The 18,851-nt window shown below is 44.0% G+C and overlaps 1 protein-coding gene across 3 annotated transcripts in view; it reads right to left on the bottom strand.

Annotated features, from left to right (window-relative positions):
- Positions 1 to 18,481, bottom strand: part of OBSL1 (obscurin like cytoskeletal adaptor 1) — a 183,277-nt gene extending 164,796 nt beyond the window's left edge. For 2 of the 3 annotated variants that reach the window (XM_077447792.1, XM_077447794.1), the window contains exons 1-2: positions 18,140 to 18,481; positions 7,606 to 8,714 (exon numbers count right to left, since the gene is read on the bottom strand). In XM_077447792.1, the coding sequence (XP_077303918.1) occupies positions 7,606 to 8,710 (1,105 nt within the window). In that variant the 5' untranslated portion in view covers positions 8,711 to 8,714; positions 18,140 to 18,481. The remainder of the gene's footprint in view (positions 1 to 7,605; positions 8,715 to 18,139) is intronic. The other variant, XM_077447793.1, reaches the window with a different exon arrangement.
- Between the last annotated feature and the right edge of the window lie 370 nt (positions 18,482 to 18,851).

Below are 18,851 nucleotides of genomic sequence, written 5' to 3'. Positions count from 1 at the left end.
CCTCCACTATTAAAAGAGCTAGCAGAAGATAGCGAAGACCCCCCAAGAGGGAAGACCACCGGAGCTGTACAATAAATTATTTTAAAACCTTGTGTTGTGTTTTATTTACATTTTTTTCACCAGGTGAATGGGTAGGGGTACATTGTACCATATACTCATTCACATAGAGTGGGGGGCCGGTATCTGGGAGCCCCCTTATTAAAGGGGGCTCCTGGATTCTGATAAGCCCCCCGCCCGCAGACCCCGACAACCAACGGCCAGGGTTGTCGGGAAAAGGCCTTTGTCCTCATCAACATGGGGACAAGGTGCTTTGGGGTGGGGGGGCCACAGGGCCCCCCTTCCCCAAAGCAGCCCCCTATGTTGAGGGCACGCGGCCTGGTACAGCTCAGGAGGGGGGCGCTCGCTCTTCCCCACCCCCTTTCCTGACCAGCCAGGCTGCGTGCTCGGATAAGGGTCTGATACGTACTTGGGGGGGACCCCCACGCCGTTTTTTCAGCGTAGGGCTTCCCCTTTAAATCCATAGCAGGTGACGGGGCTAGCGAGGTGTCAATCAATTGACTTCCTTCGCTAGTCCCGTCTACCTGGAGCTGCGTTCAAAATGAACGGACTTTCCTCTGTGTGCGGGCAAGTCCGTTCATTTCAAAAGTCCGGTCGTGTGTGGGCAGGTCCGCTCGTTCAGAAAGTCCGGCGGACCTCCGCTTCAAAGTCCGGAGCTTTGTCCGCCGGACTAAGTCCGATCGTGTGTATGCGGCATAACTCATAGTTTTTTCTCCCCTGCTGTTGAGACCTGAAGGACGGCCTCGTCGTTATGAATGGGTCCTTCTCTCTCCAGCTCGGATGTAACTTTATATTACAAAGAATGTGACAAAAAGAGTGGGAACACACAAATATTCAAGGGTGGGATAACAGAGACAGGAGCTATGGCATGAGAGTTTGCTGCCAAATTCCTGAAGTGATAATAAAACATAAGGGTGGATGTATTATTTAAAGGAAACTTGTGCTGACTTTTTTAACCGCTTCTGGACCACCCACTGCACATTTACTGTGGCAGGGCGGCCCGGCTGCCCGAAACTACGTACCTGAACGTTGTCTCTTCTTCCGGGTCTGGGGCGCGCGCGTGTGCCACTGGCGACCCTCTTACCGCTGTGATTGGACACAGCAGGAGCCAATCAGCGGGTTCGGTTGAGAGGAGAGGCAGACTGCCGTTCTGTCAGAGAGGAAAATGGAGATCTTGTGTTTCTGCTAAGCAGAAACACGGATATCTGTTTTCCTCCAGTTAAGCCACCCTCACACAGTTAGAAATCACTCCCTAGGAGCACACTTTATTATTATTATTATTATTATGATACAGATTGTATATAGTGCCAACAGTTTATGCAGCGCTTTACAATATAAAGGGAGACAATACACCAACAGTACAATTCAAAACAAGAATGTTAGAGGAGCCCTACTCCTACAAGCTTACAATCTAAGGGGGGGGAGGGGGCTGGTGAAACAAAAAGTAGGGACCGTGAGGGAAGTAGAAGATTCAGTTGTTAGCTGGAGGCAGGATAGGCATTCCCTGAAGAGATGAGTTTTCAGGGATCGCCTAAAAGTGGACAGAGTAGGAGATAACCGGACAGATTGGGGTAGTGAGTTCCAGAGGATGGGAGAGGCTCTGGAGAAGTCCTGGAGACAAGCATGGGAGGAGACAAGGGAGCTAGAGAGCAGAAGGTCTTTGGAGGAGCGGAGAGGACGATTTGGGTGATACTTGTAGATACATTTTCTAGATTGTAAGCTCTAACGAGCAGGGCCCTCTAGTCCCTCCTGTATTGATTTGTATTGTAAGTGTACTGTCTGCGCTCATGTTGTAATGCGCTGTGCAAACTGTTGGCACTATATAAATCCTGTATTATAATAATAATAATAATAATAATTATAAGATTGGTGATGTACCTCGGGACAGAATTGTAAATGGCTTTCTATGTTATTGTTGGTGTTTTGAATTTTATTTGTTGGGCAATGGGAAAGAGCAGTGGCAGAGAGTGAGAGAGCACGGTTGGTAAGGTGGATGAGTCTGGCGGCGGCATTTATGATAGACTGAAGAGGGGATAGCTTGCGGAGAGGTAGGCCAATGAGGTGGCTGTTACAATAGTCAAGTTGAGCGATAACAAAGGAGTGAATAAGTTGCTTAATGGTGTCAACAGTTATAAAGGGGCATATTTTGGAGATGTTCGGAGGTGAAGTCTGCACAATTTGGACAGTGATTGGATTTGGGGCTGAAAGTAGGGTGACCAGACATCCCCGGTTTCCGGGGACAGTCCCTGGATTGAGGACACTGTCCCCGAACCAAGTCTGTCCCCGGATTGGATTTGGACAGGGGCTGGGGCAATTTCAAAGACAGTCAGTGCAGAATTAAAAAAAAAATCTGAATTACATCCCCCCCCCCCCCCGCTCTGCCGCATCTACTAGCATTATAGTAGTTATTCTGTGCCCTTTCTGATGATCATGTGCTGGTCAGAGCGGAGAGAATATTTCTTCAGTTGCGGGTGCGTGCCCATTCTGTTCCTGCTTGTATGTTCTTCTGCCTTGGCTCAAGTCCCGGCCAGCCACCTGCCCATCTCCTTGCCTTCCCTGGTGGAGTGATCTTCACCCAGTAGTACCCGGGGCCCGGAGAGTAAGACTTGACAGGCTGTGAGGCGGGCGGTGATGGGCAGAGAGTCGCTAATTGCCACCATTACTAGTAAAAAAAATATGTCCCCGGATTTCATTTAAAAAATCTGGTCACCTTAGCTGAAAGGACAGGTCAGAGTCTAGGATTACACCTAGTACATTGGCATGAGGGGAGGGACTGATGGTTGTATTAGTGATCTTGCTGGAGAAGTCGGGGGAGGGGGCATGGGCTGGAGGAAAAATGATGGGATCAGTTTTAGAAAGATTGAGTTTGAGGAAGTGGTGTGACATCCATGCTGATATGTCAGTTAGTAAGTTAGTTAATGCGAGAGGAGACTGAAGGAGTGAGGTGAGGAGTAGAGAGATAGATTTGTGTGTCGTCAGCATAGAGGAGATACTAGAAAGCCATGGGAGTTTATTAACAGACCAAGTGAGGAGGTGTAAATGGAGAAGAGAAGGGGTCTGACTACAGAAACTTGAGGTACCCCTACAGGAAGAGGAAGTGGAGAGGAGGAAACAGAGTTATAGGTCACACTGAAGGAGCGCTGTGATAGGAGGTAGGAGGATAACCAGGAGAGAGCAGTCTTGAAGGCCAAGAGAGTGTAGCTTTTTGAGGAGGAGGGGATGGTCAACAGTATCAAAGGCTGCAGAGAGGTCGAGTAGTATGAGTATGGAGTAGTGGCCATTGGTTTTAGCAGTTAGTAGGTCATTAGTTTCAGTAGGGCAGCTTCAGTGGAGTGTAGCAAGCGAAAGCCAGACTTTAAAGTGATTGTAAAGCTTCTATTTTTTTTTTTTAAATAACAAACATATCATACTTACCTCCACTGTGGCATTCGTTTTGCACAGAGTGGCCCCAATCATCGACTTCTTGGGTCAATTGGCGGCTCTCCCGGCTCCTCCTCACATCGTATATCCCCCTAGGAGAAGTGCTCTCGCAGGGGGGTTATCTTGCAGGTATGCTCCCATAACCATCATTCAGCATCCATAGACGCCAAATGTAAGGCTTGGCGCCGCCCCTCGGCACCCGCATCATTGGATTTGATTGACAGCAGCGGGAGCCAATGGCTGCACTGCTATCAATCTATCAAATCAAGAGCCGAGAACCCCGTGCAGAGGAACAGGGCATCTCCGCCGTGGGAAATTCCAGGGCTCTGGTAAGTAGAACGGGGGGGGGGGGGGCTGGTCACTGGCAGGTGTTTTTTCATCATAGAATGCATTGAGGTGAAAAAACACAAGGGTTTACAACCCCTTTAAGGGGTCAAGAAGGTTGTTGTCAGTGAGGTAGGAGCTAAGACGGTTGTAGACTAAGCGTTCTAAAGGTTTTGACGCAAACGAGAACAAGGAGATGGGTCTTAAGTTGTTCAGGCTGGTGGGATCCAGTGAGGGCTTTTTAAGTATGGGGGTGACCGGGGCATGTTTTAGAGGGGAGGGGAAGGTGCCAGTAGAGAGCGAGAGATTGAAGATGTAGGATCGTAGGATGCATTGAGGTGAAAAAACACAAGGGTTTACAACCCCTTTAAGGGGCCAAGAAGGTTGTTGTCAGTGAGGTAGGAGCTAAGACGGTTGTAGACTAAGCGTTCTAAAAGTTTTGACGCAAACGAGAGCAAGGAGATGGGTCTTAAGTTGTTCAGGCTGGTGGGATCCAGTGAGGGCTTTTTAAGTATGGGGGTGATCAGGGTATGTTTTAGAGGGGAGGGGAAGGTGCCAGTAGAGAGAGAGAGATTGAAGATGTGAGTGAGGGAGCATAAGATAACCCTTTGATCGCCCCTGATGTTAACCCCTTCCCTGCCAGTGTCATTAATACTTTTTTTCTAGCCCTGATCGCTGTCTTAGTGTCACTAGTCCCCAAAAAGTGTCACTTATTGTCCAATTTGTTCGCTGCTATGTCACAATAATGCTAAAAATTGCTGATCACCGCCATTACTAGTAAAAATAAAAACGCCACAAAAATATAACCAAATTTTGTAGACGCTATAACTTTTGCACAAACCAATCAATATATGCTCATTGGGATTTTTTTTTACCAAAAATATGTAGCAGAATACATATTGGCCTAAATTGATGAAAAAATAATAATTTAAAATTTTTTTATTGGATATGTTTTATAGCAGAAAGTAAAAAAATATATATATATTTTAAATTGTCTGTCTTTTCTTTTACTTATAGCGTAAAATATAAATAAAACGCAAAAATAAAAAATGCCACCAAAAGAAAGCTTTCTTTGTGGGAAAAAAAGGACATACATTTTGTTTGGGTACAGCATCACATGTCCCCGCAATTGTCAGTTAAATTAACGCAGTGCCCCATTGCAAAAAATGGCCTGGTCAGGATGGGGATGAAACCTTCCGGGGGGTGAAGTGGTTAAACGTGTGTGAAAAAAAAACACAAAAACGGCTCTGGAGGCAAAAGGGTTAAATGATACTCATCATAAGAGAGATATTTAGGCTTTGATTATAGTCCCCCCTTTTTATAAATTGCTAGTTGCCTGGTTACTGTATGGTATTGATACCTGTAATTATAGTATTTAGTATATGAATTCTTTTTTTTGTTTCACATGCCTGCCTTTATTATAATTTTCTCTACCTTTACATACAGACCAAGCTGTCCAGAAAAAGTGAAAGTGTCAGGGGTTGGGAAAAACTATTATACTGCATGGAGTCATTTACAACATTAATCCTATAGTCATGTAGACCAAACCTTTTTCCAAAAAAAGTAGCTGGAGTAAGACCTGGAAGTTGTACATCTCTGCAAAACTCAGTAAGGAGGTTCATGGCAGCCTCAGCCTGGGCTCCATCCAGGCCACACCCAGACATGTTTCACTCTGCTCACAGGGCTTAGTCATGGGGAATCAAGCTTCATGGATGGAGTGAAACGCGTTTGGTGTGTGGCCTGGTTGAAGCCGGACAGAGGTTGTCATACACCTTATGGGGTTTTGCGACTTCCATGACTTTTCCCTTTCCATTAGATGCTTCACCATATACACTGGGGAAAATAATTTTTTGATCCCCTACAGACTTTGTACATTTGCCCACTTACAAAGAAATGAAGGGTCTAAATTTTTTATGATTTTATTTTAAATGATAGAGACAGAATATCAACTAAAAATCTATGTCTATTTACTACCCTAGCCTGTCCATATCCTAACCTGGCCTGTCTATTTACTACCCTAGCCTGTCCATATACTACCCTGGCCTGTCCATATACTACCCTGGCCTGTCCATATACCACCCTGGCCTGTCTATATACCACCCTAGTCTGTCCATATAGTACCCTAGCCTGTCCATATACCTGCAGGCCATGGCTGGTGTGAGGAAGCGAGCCGGTGCCACCACTATTTGTCTTTAGGCTGAGGTCCAAAGGTGCAGATGCAGGGCTGTGGACCACTACTGAAGAAAGAGTGGAGAGGCACCACAAAAATCTCCACCCGCCACCTCCACCTTATACATAGGCATGGCAAAATGGGTGGGGTCAGGGGCGGAGCTAGGGAGTGGCAAAATTAGGTTTCACCTAAGGTGTCAAAAATCCTTGCACCAGCCCTGAAAATAAGTATTTGACCCCCTACCAACCAACAATAATTCAGGCTCTCACAGGCTGGTTACAGTATGTGTGCTCATGTGGTACACAGGTTGGTCCTGTCAATTTAAGAAGGTGCTCCTAAAGACAACTCATTATCTGTATAAAAGACACCTGTCCACAGAAACTCTTTCTTCTATTCTAACCTCACCATCATGGGTAAGACCAGAGAACTGTCAAAGAACATCAGGGACAAGACTGTAGATCTGAACAAGGCTGGAATGGGCTACAAGACCATCAGCAATAAGTTTGGTGAGAAGGAAACTATTGTTGGAGCAAATATTCGCTAATGGAAGAAATACAAAATACCCATCAATCAACCTCAGTCTGGAGCTCCTTGCAAGATTTCGCCTCATAGGGTAAGGATGGTCGTGAGAAAAGTGAGTTATCATCCCAGAACTACACAAGAGGAACTTGTAAATGATCTCAAGGCAGTTGGGACCACAGTCACCAAGCAAACCATTGGTAACACAATATGCCTCGATGGATTAAAAACCTAAAGCACCCACAAGGTCCCCCTCCTCAAGAAGGCACATGTACAGGTCCGTCTGAAGTTTGCCAATAAATATATAAATATTTCAGAGAAGGATTGGGAGAAAGTGCTGTGGTCAGGTGAGACCAAAATGTAGCTCTTTGGCATTAACTCAACTCTCTGTGTTTGGAGGAAGAAAAATGCTGATTATGACCCTAAGAACACTATCCCTACAGTCAAGCATGGAGGTGGAAACATTATGCTTTGGGGCTGTTTCTCTGCTAAGGGTATAGACAGACTTTGCCACATTGAGGGGATAATGGACGGGCCCATGTATTGTAAAATCTTAGATGAGAACCTTCTTCCCTCAGCCAGAACACTGAAGATGGGTCGTGGATGGGTCTTCCAGCATAAAACTGACCCAAAACATAGCGCCAAGGCAACAAACGAGTGGTTCAAGAAGAAGCACATTAAGGTCATGGAGTGGCCTAGCCAGTTTGCAGTCCTTAGACCTATAGAAAATTTATAAAGGGAGCTAAAACTTCGAGTTGCCAAGGACATACAAAAAACTTTAAGGATTTAGAGAAGATCTGTAAAGAAGAGTGGACTAAAAACCTGGTAACCAACTACAAGAAACGTCTTACCAACAAGGGTTTACTCACTGAACTACAACGCAATTTATAACATTTATATGGTGTTTTTTTTCTAGCTTTTTGATTGATATTCTTTCTCTATCATTTAAAATACACCTATGTTAAAAAATTATAGACCCATGATTTCTTTGTAAGTGGGCAAAGTTACAAAATCTGCAGGGGGTCAAATAATAATTTTCGGCACTGTATGTAATTTTTTATTTTGCTCATACTGTAGTTGTACTTTAATAGAACATGACGATTAAAGTAACATACCTCTCACATGCAACATGACAGCACTCAATGTGTTCCCAGCCGAGTTGGAGGCACCGCATATGTACAAGCCTCGGTCCTGCTGCCGACAGAACAGAACTTTGAGGATAAAATGACCATCCCGGTCCTCGTAAATGAGAGTTCTTCGACCAGGGCTGACTGCACGACCATCCTTACGCCAGACAATCTCTGGCCTGGGTTTTCCAGTCACCAGGCAGCGAAGCTTGGCATGCTTTCCTTCATTAACCGTGAACACTTTCACCTGAGCAGGAGGGTCTCCTGGCGCTGGTTCTGGCCCTTGCCGTGGAGTTGGCTCTACTAGAAGGACAGCTGCAGCAAGGCACTGGCCTAGGGGGTTACTGGCGCGGCAGACATATACACCAGCATCTGGTGGTCGGACATGGGAAATGTACAAAGTTTGACCTTCAGGAGACAATCGGTAATGTGACCCATCACAAATCTCATCCAAGCTTCGTCCGTCCTTCTCCCAACGAATCACAGGCTCTGGTTTTCCTGATACTCTACAAGCAAGTTCTGCACTTTGTCCACGGGTCAGCCTCTGCGAGCTCGGGATAAGTATAAAATGCGGCTGAAAATCTTGGTTGCCATTGTGGTCAACATTGTCGTTCAAGTTTTGCCCAACGGCAGACGATACAATGGAGGGCTCTGGTTTGGAAGACACCATCCCTGAATTTGCGGCATATTTAGTAGACTGTGGCAATTCAGTGGGTAGACCAACATGTGGTTCATTGACTACAGTGCTGTTGAGTGTCACGGTAAGTTTGGCTCCAGCATAGCCTTCCCCGGCCCAGTTACTGGCCCTACACATGTAATGTCCTGAATCTTCTAGGCGCAGGTCACTTATCACCAGCTGGTACCAATCCCCATCCTGCTGAGTGTAGCATCTATCGCCCAGTTCACGCTGGACATTCCCAACACGTTCCCATAGCACACAAGGTGGGGGGTCCCCGCTTATGCGACATCTCAGGACAGCGTGTGTGCCGATGGAGGCTGTGACTGAGCGGGGAAAGTACAGAAAGCGGGGTGCGCCCCCTGGCATCTCCAGAGGCATGTGGGAGTTGTGTGATGGAAGAGACACAGCTGCCATCGGTCTGCCAACAAAAAATAGGAACAGTTCATAGAAACTTGTACTTAGGTCACAACAAGATCAAGATAAGTCAATTGGTCATTCTATTCTTTGCTAAAAACATTATGAACATCACTCTTTAGACAGGTCACCCAGAGATGAGCAGATATTTTCTGAGAACAGTCAAGGAGATATCGGCCCATCATCTGAAGCCACAAAGCTCGCTGTGACCTCTTTATCTTTCTTGTGGGATTACATGAAACATGAAAACCCCTGTAAGGTTTTTGTTGACGCCTGGATTTTGGCTGGGGTGACTAACCCTCTATAATTGTCAACAAGACATGAAGTAGTGGGAAATCCAAAGATTTTACGGTTGTCACCCAAACAAGTTGAGGGTAAATTCTCCAAAGAGGACATTTGTTGTGGTGACAATTGTCCAAGACTAGAATTCTTTACCGCTTTGGAGAGATCTCCTTTCACCTTCGGTTGCATCTCCTGGGCAGGAAGTGAATAGAAACCTCTCCAAGGGACAACACAAAAATGTAAAAAATAAATTTAAAAAATAAAAAAGCCTCTGTAATCTGTCCAAAACTAAAAAGAAAAGTATTGGCTATACATAAAGCCCAACTTCAGGAATTTTGAAAATGATCCCTTGAAGCGGGGCTGTGCCCACACTGCAAGGGTGAACTGCTTGTTTAGGTCTAGTCTAGAGGGTATGAAAAATAAGTTTTACTTTGAAAGACTGGTCCCCGTAGCTTCCTCTCCCTGAAGTAATCAAGCCTGATGAAGGGTCCAAAGACTTACTATAGATGGTGTGACATTCCACTGCCGGAGAATGGGTGAGTGCTGCCTGCTCTCTGCTTAGACCAGTGTAATTATGTACAGTATATGATGTACCTGGTGGATGCCCCAGGAAACTCGAAATCACTGAATCACTCAGTAGATTGTTTTTGAAAAGGCCTAGATTCTTTCCTAGATTCACATAATATAACTGGATACTAATATTTATAGGTAAAGTTGATCCAGGGAATATCTGATTACCTCTTGGAGGATCAGGAAGTAATTTTTTCCCCGCTGGAACATATTGAATCATGCTTTATTGTTTTGTTTTTTTTGCCTTCCTCTGGATCAACTGTGGTTATAGGATTGTGTATTTAGGATTGTATACATTTATTTTTTCCTACTATTGGTTGAACTGAATGGACTTGTGTCTTTTTTCAAACAGACTAACTATGTAACTCAAGAAAACACCACTACTCCAGTGATCACCATTAGCTACCAGGTCAAGTGCTGAGTGGCCCCTGCCTGATGCATTGGCGCCATTCAGAGAACGCTTTGCATTTTCTCAATGAATGCAAAGCCTACACTGATTGGACAAAATGAATAGGAAGAACACTCTCTCCACCTCATCCAATCAGAGAATGTTTTGCATTTATAGAGAAAATTGAAAGCGTTCTCTGAATGGCCCAATGTGCCCAGCGGGCAACCTCCTGTGTTTATAATGCATCAGGCGGGCCGCTCAGCCCGGGACCTGGAAGGCAAGTGGAGATCACTGGAGTAGCGGTGTCAAGTTTATAGAGGGATCCCACCGGTATGGTATGTACAGCAGGTAAAATAAGTATTGAACATGTCACCATTTCTCTAGGTAAATATATTTCTAAAGGTGCTATTGACATGAAATTCTTATCACATATCAGTAACAACCCATTCATACAAAGAAACCAAAACAAATAAGTTCAGAAATGAAGTTATGTGTAATAAAATGGAATTAAACAGGGGAAAGTATTGAAAACGCTAACCAAAATGTATTTAAAACTTGGTACAAAATCCTTATTGGTAATGAGTAATGACAGCTTCAAGTCGCCTTCTGTATGGAAAAACTAGTCGTATGCATTGCTCGGATGTGATTTTAGCCCATTCTTCCACATTCGGTTCATTCTAGCAGATTTATTTTCTTTCTTTGAAACCATTTGAGAGTTTCCTTGGCTTTGTGTTTGGGATCATTGTCTTGCTGAAATTTCCACCCTCGTTTCATCTTCATCATCCAGGTAGATGGCAGCAGATTTTCATTAAGAACGTACATTTTTCTATTCATCCTTCTTTCGATGATATGAAGTTTGCCAGTACTGTATGCTGAAAAACAGCCCATAACGTTCCCACCTCCAAACTTCACAGTTGGTATGTTGGGTGTTTTTGGGGTGAGGTGCAGTGTTCTCCAAACATGGTGTGTATTATGGCATCCAAAGAGTTCAATTTTGGTCTCATCTGACCAGACTATATTCTTCCAGCATTTCACAGGCTATCTAAATGTTATGCAGCAAATTTTACATGATCATCAACATGCTTTTTCTTCAGCAATGGGGTCTTGCGTGTTGAGCGTGCATACAGGCCATGGCGCTTGAATGTATTACTTATTGTTTTATTTGAAACAATTTTACCTGCTAATTCCAGGTCCTTGGCTCTTGGACAAATCTTCTAAAAATTATTTTCACTTCTCTGTCAGAAATCTTGCGAGGAGCACCTGGTCATGGACAGTTTATGGTGAAATTATGTTCCTTCCACTTCCGGATTTTGGCCCCAATAGTGGAACATTCAGAAATCCTCCTGTAACCAATGCCATTAGTATGTTTTGCAACAATAAGGTTGTGAAGGTCTTGAGAGTGCTCGTTGCTTTTACCCATCATGAGATGTTTCTTGTGAGACACCTTGGTAATGAGACACCTTTTTATAGGCCATCAGTTAAGAGTGAATCAGCTGATATTAATTTGCACTGACAAAAGGGCAGGATTTCCTAATTGCTGATAAATTTCAGCTGGTGTCTTGGCTTTCAATGCCATTTTGCACCTCCCATTCTTCATGTGTTCGATAATTTTTCCCTGTGTCATTCCATTTTATTACACATAACTACCCACAAGTAGGAGGAAATTTAAAAGAAAAAAACTTTTAGGAGGGAAGTTTAAGGAAAAAAACTTACATTTAAATGCCCATCAATGCAGCCTTATCAGTGTCATTTGCAGCCTTGCATTGCAGCCTTGTCAGTTATTTGCAGCCTTGCATTGCAGCCTTGCATTGCAGCCTTGCATTGTCAGTCGATTGCAGCCTTGTCAGTCGTTTGCAGCCTTGTCAGTTATTTGCAGGCTTGTCAGTGTCTTTGCCATTTTAAAAATGGCGCCGCCGAGAAACAGAGCGGATGTCCTGTGTATCTCGGCGGCGCTCGTTCTCAGCCGTTCTCTGCGGCTTGCGAGTATTTTCAGCCGCTCTCGGCCGTTCTCGTTGGCTTTTGGCACTTCTCGCCTATTTTCGGCCGCACTCGGCCGTTCTCGGCGGCTGAATGTGGCCGAAAATAGCAGAGAATGTCCGAAAATAGCCGAGAACGGGCGAATATACCCGAGAACGGCCGAAAATACCTGAAAGCCGCCGAGAGCGGCAAAGAAGGTTAACGGCGGGGGATCGGCGTATAACACACAACCATGATTTCCCCCTGATTTTAGGGGGGAAAAGGTGCGTGTTTTATGCCGATAAATACGGTATTTGTTTTGGTGTCTTTGCGTGTATGGATTGCATAGGTTGTTACAGACATGTGGTGAAAATTTCATGTCAATCGCACCTTTATATTTACCTAGAAAAATGGTGACGTGTTCAATACTTATTTTAGCCGCTGTATATAGTTACATTGGTCTAAGTTGGTTACATTGGTCTAAGTTGGACCAATGTAACTATGTAAAAATTGCCATACCTGGAATTCTTCTTTTATCAGTACCCAGTTAAACTTGTCATAGCCTGTGGGAAGAACATTAGATTGTAAGCTTCTCTGGGGCACTGTACTTTGTAAATAACTGCATACTGTGCGCTCTATAAATAAAGGAACTCATGCTGTAAATAGTACTCATCGCCTATCTCTCGCTGTTATCCCTGTACAGGCTGTTAATTGCCCTCATTGCCCAGTGGGAAAGATTTTCACTTTTTGGAAGTCTTGTCTTACTTCAGCTGTCTACAGTAATAATCTGCAGCTGACGATGGAATGTCCGCATACAGCACAATGCTGACCACATCGTCAACGGGCCGTACAATCATAAAAGAAATGGAACTTATATTATTTAAATTGCTCCTCTGCCTCGCAGTATGTTCACAAAATTGTAGAAATTTTATACTCTGTAATGCTTTTTACTATCAATTTTGTTATATTGTACTTTACCTTTTAGGCCTGATTCTTTATGAAATGTAACCTTGCCTATCGCGTTATTAAAATGACTGTAAAGTTCTCGTTTTTCTTTCTATAAAAATAACAAACATGTTGTACTTGCCTCCTATGTGTAATAGTTTTGCACAGGGCAGCCCGGATCCTCCTCTTCTGGGGGTCCCTGGCTGGAGCTCCTGGCCCCTCCCTCCTGTTGAGTGCCCCCACAGCAAGCAGCTTGCTATGGGGGCACCTGAACTGAGCTGCAGCTCCTTGTGTCCATTCAGAAACGGAGACACAGTTCAGACCCGCCCCCTCTCTGCTGATTGTCCAACTGAGTTTGACTGACAGCAGTGGCAGCGTGTCTCAGCCAATCAGGAGGGAGAGTCCCGGATGGATGAGGCACTCATGGACATCTCTGGATAGAGGCGGGGGCTGAGGGGGGGCTGCTGCACACAGAGGGCTTTTTATCTTAAAGGGGTTGTAAAGGTTTGTGTTTTTACACCTTAATGCATCTTATGCATTAAGGTGAAAAAACACCTTGCAGTCACCAGCCCCCTAGCCCCCCCCCGTTTTAATTACCTGAGCCCCGAATTTTACGTCAGCGCTTCCCCGCCTCCCCTCTCTCCGCGGTTTCCCAGCTCTTGATTGGATAGATTGATAGCAGCGCAGCTATTGGCTTCTGCTGCTGTCAATCAAATCCAATGACATGGGGAGTCGGGGGGCGGGCCCGAGTCCTGTATTCGACCTCTATGGACGCCGAATGCTGGACTCGGGTGCGTGCCCGCAAGTTAACCCCCTCGGGAGAGCGCTTCTCCAAGGGGGTTATCTAATATGGGGAGGAGCCGCAAGAGCCGCCAAGGGACCCCAGAAATCGAGGATCAGGGCCACTCTGCGCAAAACGAGCTGCACAGTGGAGGTACGTATGACATGTTTGATATTTAAAAAAAATAAAAAACTATCCTTTAATATCACTGAAATGCTTTACAACCACTTAAGGAACAGTCGTCGCAGTTGTACTGCAGCAGGTTGGCTCCCCTGGGTGAATCACTGCCATTGTACATCCGACGCTTTAAGACCTCTAGAGGGCGCGCGCCGCCGGAGCCGATGCGCGTGGCCAGCGGCCGCAATGTCCGCCGGCCATCCGCGATCGCTCTTCAGAGAGACAGAACGGGGATCTGGCAATGTAAACAGACAGATCCCCATTCTGTGGGGAGGAGAGACAGATCTGCTGTTCCTAGTGTTTAGGAACAGCGATCTGTCTCCTCCTCCAGTCAGCCCCCTCCCCCCACAGTTAGAAACACCTCCAAGGGAACACATTTAACCCTTTGATCAGCCCCCCAGTGTTAATCCCTTTCCTGCCAGTGAAATTTATACGGTAATCAGTGGCTATTTTTAGCTCTGATTGCTGTATAAATGTCACCTGTCCCAAAAAAGTGTCAGAAGTGTCCGATCTGTCCGCCACAGTGTCGCAGTCCCGCTAAAAAACGTTGATCACCGCCATTACTAGTAAAAAAAAAAATAATGATAATAATAAAAATGCCATAAATCTATCCCCTATTTTGTAGACGTGATAACTTTTGCGCAAACCAAATCAATATACGCTTATTGCATTTTTTTTACCAAAAATATGTAGAAGAATACGTATCAGTCTAAACTGATGAAGAAATTTGTTTTTGTTTTTTACCTCTTTCTTTTTTTGGGGATATTTATTATAGCAAAAAGTAAAAAATATATTTTTTTTCAAAATTGTCAGTCTTCTTTTTTTATAACGCAAAAAAAAAAAAAAAAAAGCCCAGAGGTGATCAAATACCACCTAAAGAAAGCTCTATTTGTGGGGAAAAAAGGACATAAATTTTGTTTGGGTACACCGTTGCACGACCACGCAATTGTCGGTTAAAGCAATGCAGTGCCGTATCGCAAAAAATGGCCTGGTCATTAAGGGGGCAAATCTTCCAGTCCTTAAGTGGATAAACTCAAAATCAAAAACATAATATATTGCAGCTTCATTAGATGTTAGATTCATTAGACAAATCATTAGATGTGGTGGCTGCATTCGGTTTCCTTTTTCTTCCTTTTTTTTTCTTAAGTCTATTTTCACTTGATGATCCTGCCAGTAAGTCTGTTATTTTTAAACTTTCCTTACAAATCTGTCCAGCAAAAGTGGCAATTTCATGTTTGAGACAAACCATTTCCCACTGGCAGGGGCACTTACAATGATCAGCTATTATTTATTTATTTATCAGCTATTTATTATTTATTCCAAAACAAATTTGTTCTAACCTAAAAAGTTGTTTGTTAGTCAAATCCATCGAAATCTGCTAGTAAATCTAAGGCAGCCCCTACATTAGTAATTTTCATTCAGCCAGTTGGTTAAACAAAAAAAAAAAAAATGCCCCGATTCCCCCATCCACATACTTGATGTGGATGGGGGAATCCTCCCCGCTGAGTTATTATATTCTGATGGCAGGACGACTTCCCTGCCATCAGAATACACTGATCGGTGCTGCCGGGCTACAGCCGACGGCCCTGATCAGGAATAACCAGATAGGTTGGTTGTACAGAAATGGAGCAGTATATCTATACTGTACAACCAGCCTGCCCAGACATGGATCAAAATTCAGCTGCTCCCGGCCGACCTGGCCAAATTTCCATCCATGTATGACCAGCTTACCTTGTCCCAGACTAACAATGCTAATGTTCAAGGGTGTCTCTGTTGCTCCTTTATTCAGAGCGGAGACACCCTATTAACAGGAATTGAAAATAAAATTTAAAAAAAAAGCAGCCATCACATCTAATGATTGGTAAACTGTTATAATGTGCTAGTATGCATCGCATACTAGCACATTATAACAGTGCTCTGAAGGAATGGCTTACCATATTACATTTGGTTTTTGGGTTTACTAATGCTTTAAAGTGGGAGTAAACTTCCATGGACGATTTTTACCTATAGATAAGCCTATAATAAGGCTTACCTATAGGTACAGTAAATATCTCCTAAACGTGCGCCATTTAGGAGATATTTACTTGTGAAGCTTCCAGTGATGTCACCGTCGCATGCGCCCTGAAGAACGATTTAACGTGTGTCCTGTGCCGTGAACAGCGGCTCCCACGTGCACGTGCGTAGGAGTGACGTCAGCACGGCGTGTCCAATCAAAAGACCAGAGCCCACCAACCTGGAAGGTAGACTGAGTGGAGATAGAAGCCCTGGAGGGCTCCGTTTTAAGGCAAGTTTCACATAATGTGCTAGTATGAGATGCATACTAGCACATTATAACTTTGTTTTTTCAGAAAAACAAAAACGGAGGTTTACTACCGCTTTAAGAGAGGTAAAATCACGTAAAAGATCATACCTAAAATGTCATTTATAAATATTCACCTGATTCACCAATTATTTTCAAAACGGTTTCACCTTATTCACCACTCATTTTCCAACCCTATTCACCTTAATCACAAATCATTTTCAAACAGCATTTGTCCTATTCACCAATCATTTTCAAAAGATGTTACGCCTTAGTCACCAATCATTTTCAAACAGGATTCACCCTATTCACCAATCATAAGCCGAAAGGATTCACAGTATTCTCTCATCATTTTCAGAGAAGATTTGCCTTATTCACCAATCATTTTCCAAAAGCATTCGTCTTATTCACCAACCATTTTTAAAAGGATTCACCTGATTCACCAATCATTTTCAACAAGGATTCATCCACTTCACCAATCATTTAAAGGGGAGTTAAAAAATTCATCATTTTAATCGGTGAGGATTCATCCTATTCACCAATCATTTTCAATGAGGGTTCATCCTATTCACCAGTCACTTTCAAACAGCATTCGTTCTATTCACCAATCATTTTCAAAGAGGATTCACCCACTTCACTAATCAGTTTTACAGGTGCTTACTCAATTCACAAATCATTTTCATAGAGGGTTCACCATGTTTACCCATCATTTTTAAAAAGGAATCGTCCTATTCAGCAATAAAGAAACTTCACCCATCAACATACCATAGATTCCAAATCACAAACAACATTCACCCTATTTACCAATCATATTCCCAAAGGATTCACGGTATTCACTCATCATTTTCAAAAAAGATTTGCTTTATTCACCAATCAAGTTATAAAAAGATTCACCCTTTTCACCAATCATGTTCAAAAAAGTATTTGTCTTATTCACCAGCCATTTTTAAAGAGGATTCACCTGATTCACCAATCGTTTTCAAAGAGGATTTATCCTATTTACCAGTCACTTTCAAACAGCAATTGTTCTATTCATCAATCATTTTCAAAGAGGATTCACCCACTTTACCAATCAACTTTACAGGTGGTTACCCAATTCACAAATCATTTTCATAGAGGCTTCACCGTGTTTACCCATCATTTTTAAAACAGAATCATCCTATTCACCAATAAATAAACTTCACCCGTCAACATACCATAGATTCCAATCACAAACAACATTCACCCTATTTGCCAGTCATATTCCGAAAGGATTCACGGTATTCACTCATCATTTTCAAAAAAAGATTTGCCTTATTCACCAATCAATTTATAAAAAGATTCTCCCTATTCACCAATCATGTTTAAAAAAAAGCATTTTGTTTATTCACCAGCCATTTTTAAAAAGGATTCACCGTATTCATCAATCATTTTCAAAAGAGGATTCACCGGATTCATCAATAATTTTTAAAGAGGATTCACCGTATTCATCAATCAGTTTCAAAAGAGGATTCATCCTATTCCCCAGTCATTTTCGAAACAGCATTCGTTCTATTCACCAATCATTTTCAAAGAGGGTTCATCCTATTCACCAGTCATTTTCGAAAAACAGCATTCATTCTATTCACCAACCATTTTCTAGGAGGATTCACCCACTTCACCGATCGTTTTTAAAAGGGGAGTTACCCAATTCACCAATCATTTTCATAGAGTATTCACCAGAGTTCATCCTATTCACCAGTCATTTTCGAAACAGCATTCGTTCTATTCACCAATCATTTTAAAAGAGGATTCACCCACTTCGCCAATCGTTTTTAAAAGGGGAGTTACCAAATTCACCAATAAGGATTCACCATGTTCACCCGTCATTTCTAAAGAGGGATTACCCTATTCACCAATAAGCAGAGTTCACTCATTAGCATACGATCGAGAGATTCCAATACACAAACAACATTCACCCGTTGCATTTGAAATCAAAGATTCACCCATTGGCCCCCACACAGTGAATCCTCCACCATTATAAAATAAGAATTCACACCGTCCTCTCATTACCTTCTGAGATGTTGAAGCTTTGCTTGAAGTTAGAACGAGACCCCCCCCCCACCCTCCGGGGGCCACAAACCCTCTGGTGCCCGCCGACCTCAGAACCTCCCTTGTCCAATCTGGTGCGTGGGAACCTGTCGGGGGGTCTTGCCGGTGTCTGGGGTGGCCCTTGGCTGGTCGCAGGGGGCCCTTCTTGCATGGACACAGTCAGGCACGGCTCCTCCTCGCTCCAGGGACAATCCTAATTTTAGTCCCAGATAAAATGTTGGAGCAGCTGATTCTGTCAGGAGCCGCAGACACAGACAGGAGAGGACAGAGCGAGCGGCGGAGAGAGGGTGCGATGTGGGGACAGGTGGAAAAGAAGCAAAACAGACAGCTACGCCCCCCCCCCTTCCGAGATACATTTCATAGTTAGGAGCGTGGGGCGGCCGTGCCAGCCATTGATTGGTACAGATTGGTATGTCAGGGTGGGTGACGTTTTTTTTCTTTTTGTTGGGTATAAGATAACGTAATGGTTTGAGCACGACCCCCACGGCGGGGGATGGATGTGAGCGGCGCATTCCTGTCCTATCACTTCCGACATAATCGCAGCACTTTAGTGGTCTGCCATCCATCACACCGGCTACTGACGGGGCGGAATGACACCCCCCCCCACCCGGGACAGACGGGGGACACGGGACGTGTGGCGTGAGCTTGTCGCAGCACGCCTCCTGGCACCGGG

Source organism: Lithobates pipiens, unplaced genomic scaffold, assembly GCF_037356315.1.
Source record: "Lithobates pipiens isolate NorthernLeopardFrog02 unplaced genomic scaffold, aLitPip1_a1.2 Scaffold_22, whole genome shotgun sequence".
Taxonomy (NCBI): domain Eukaryota; kingdom Metazoa; phylum Chordata; class Amphibia; order Anura; family Ranidae; genus Lithobates; species Lithobates pipiens.
This window is presented reverse-complemented; position numbering and strand designations above follow the sequence as displayed.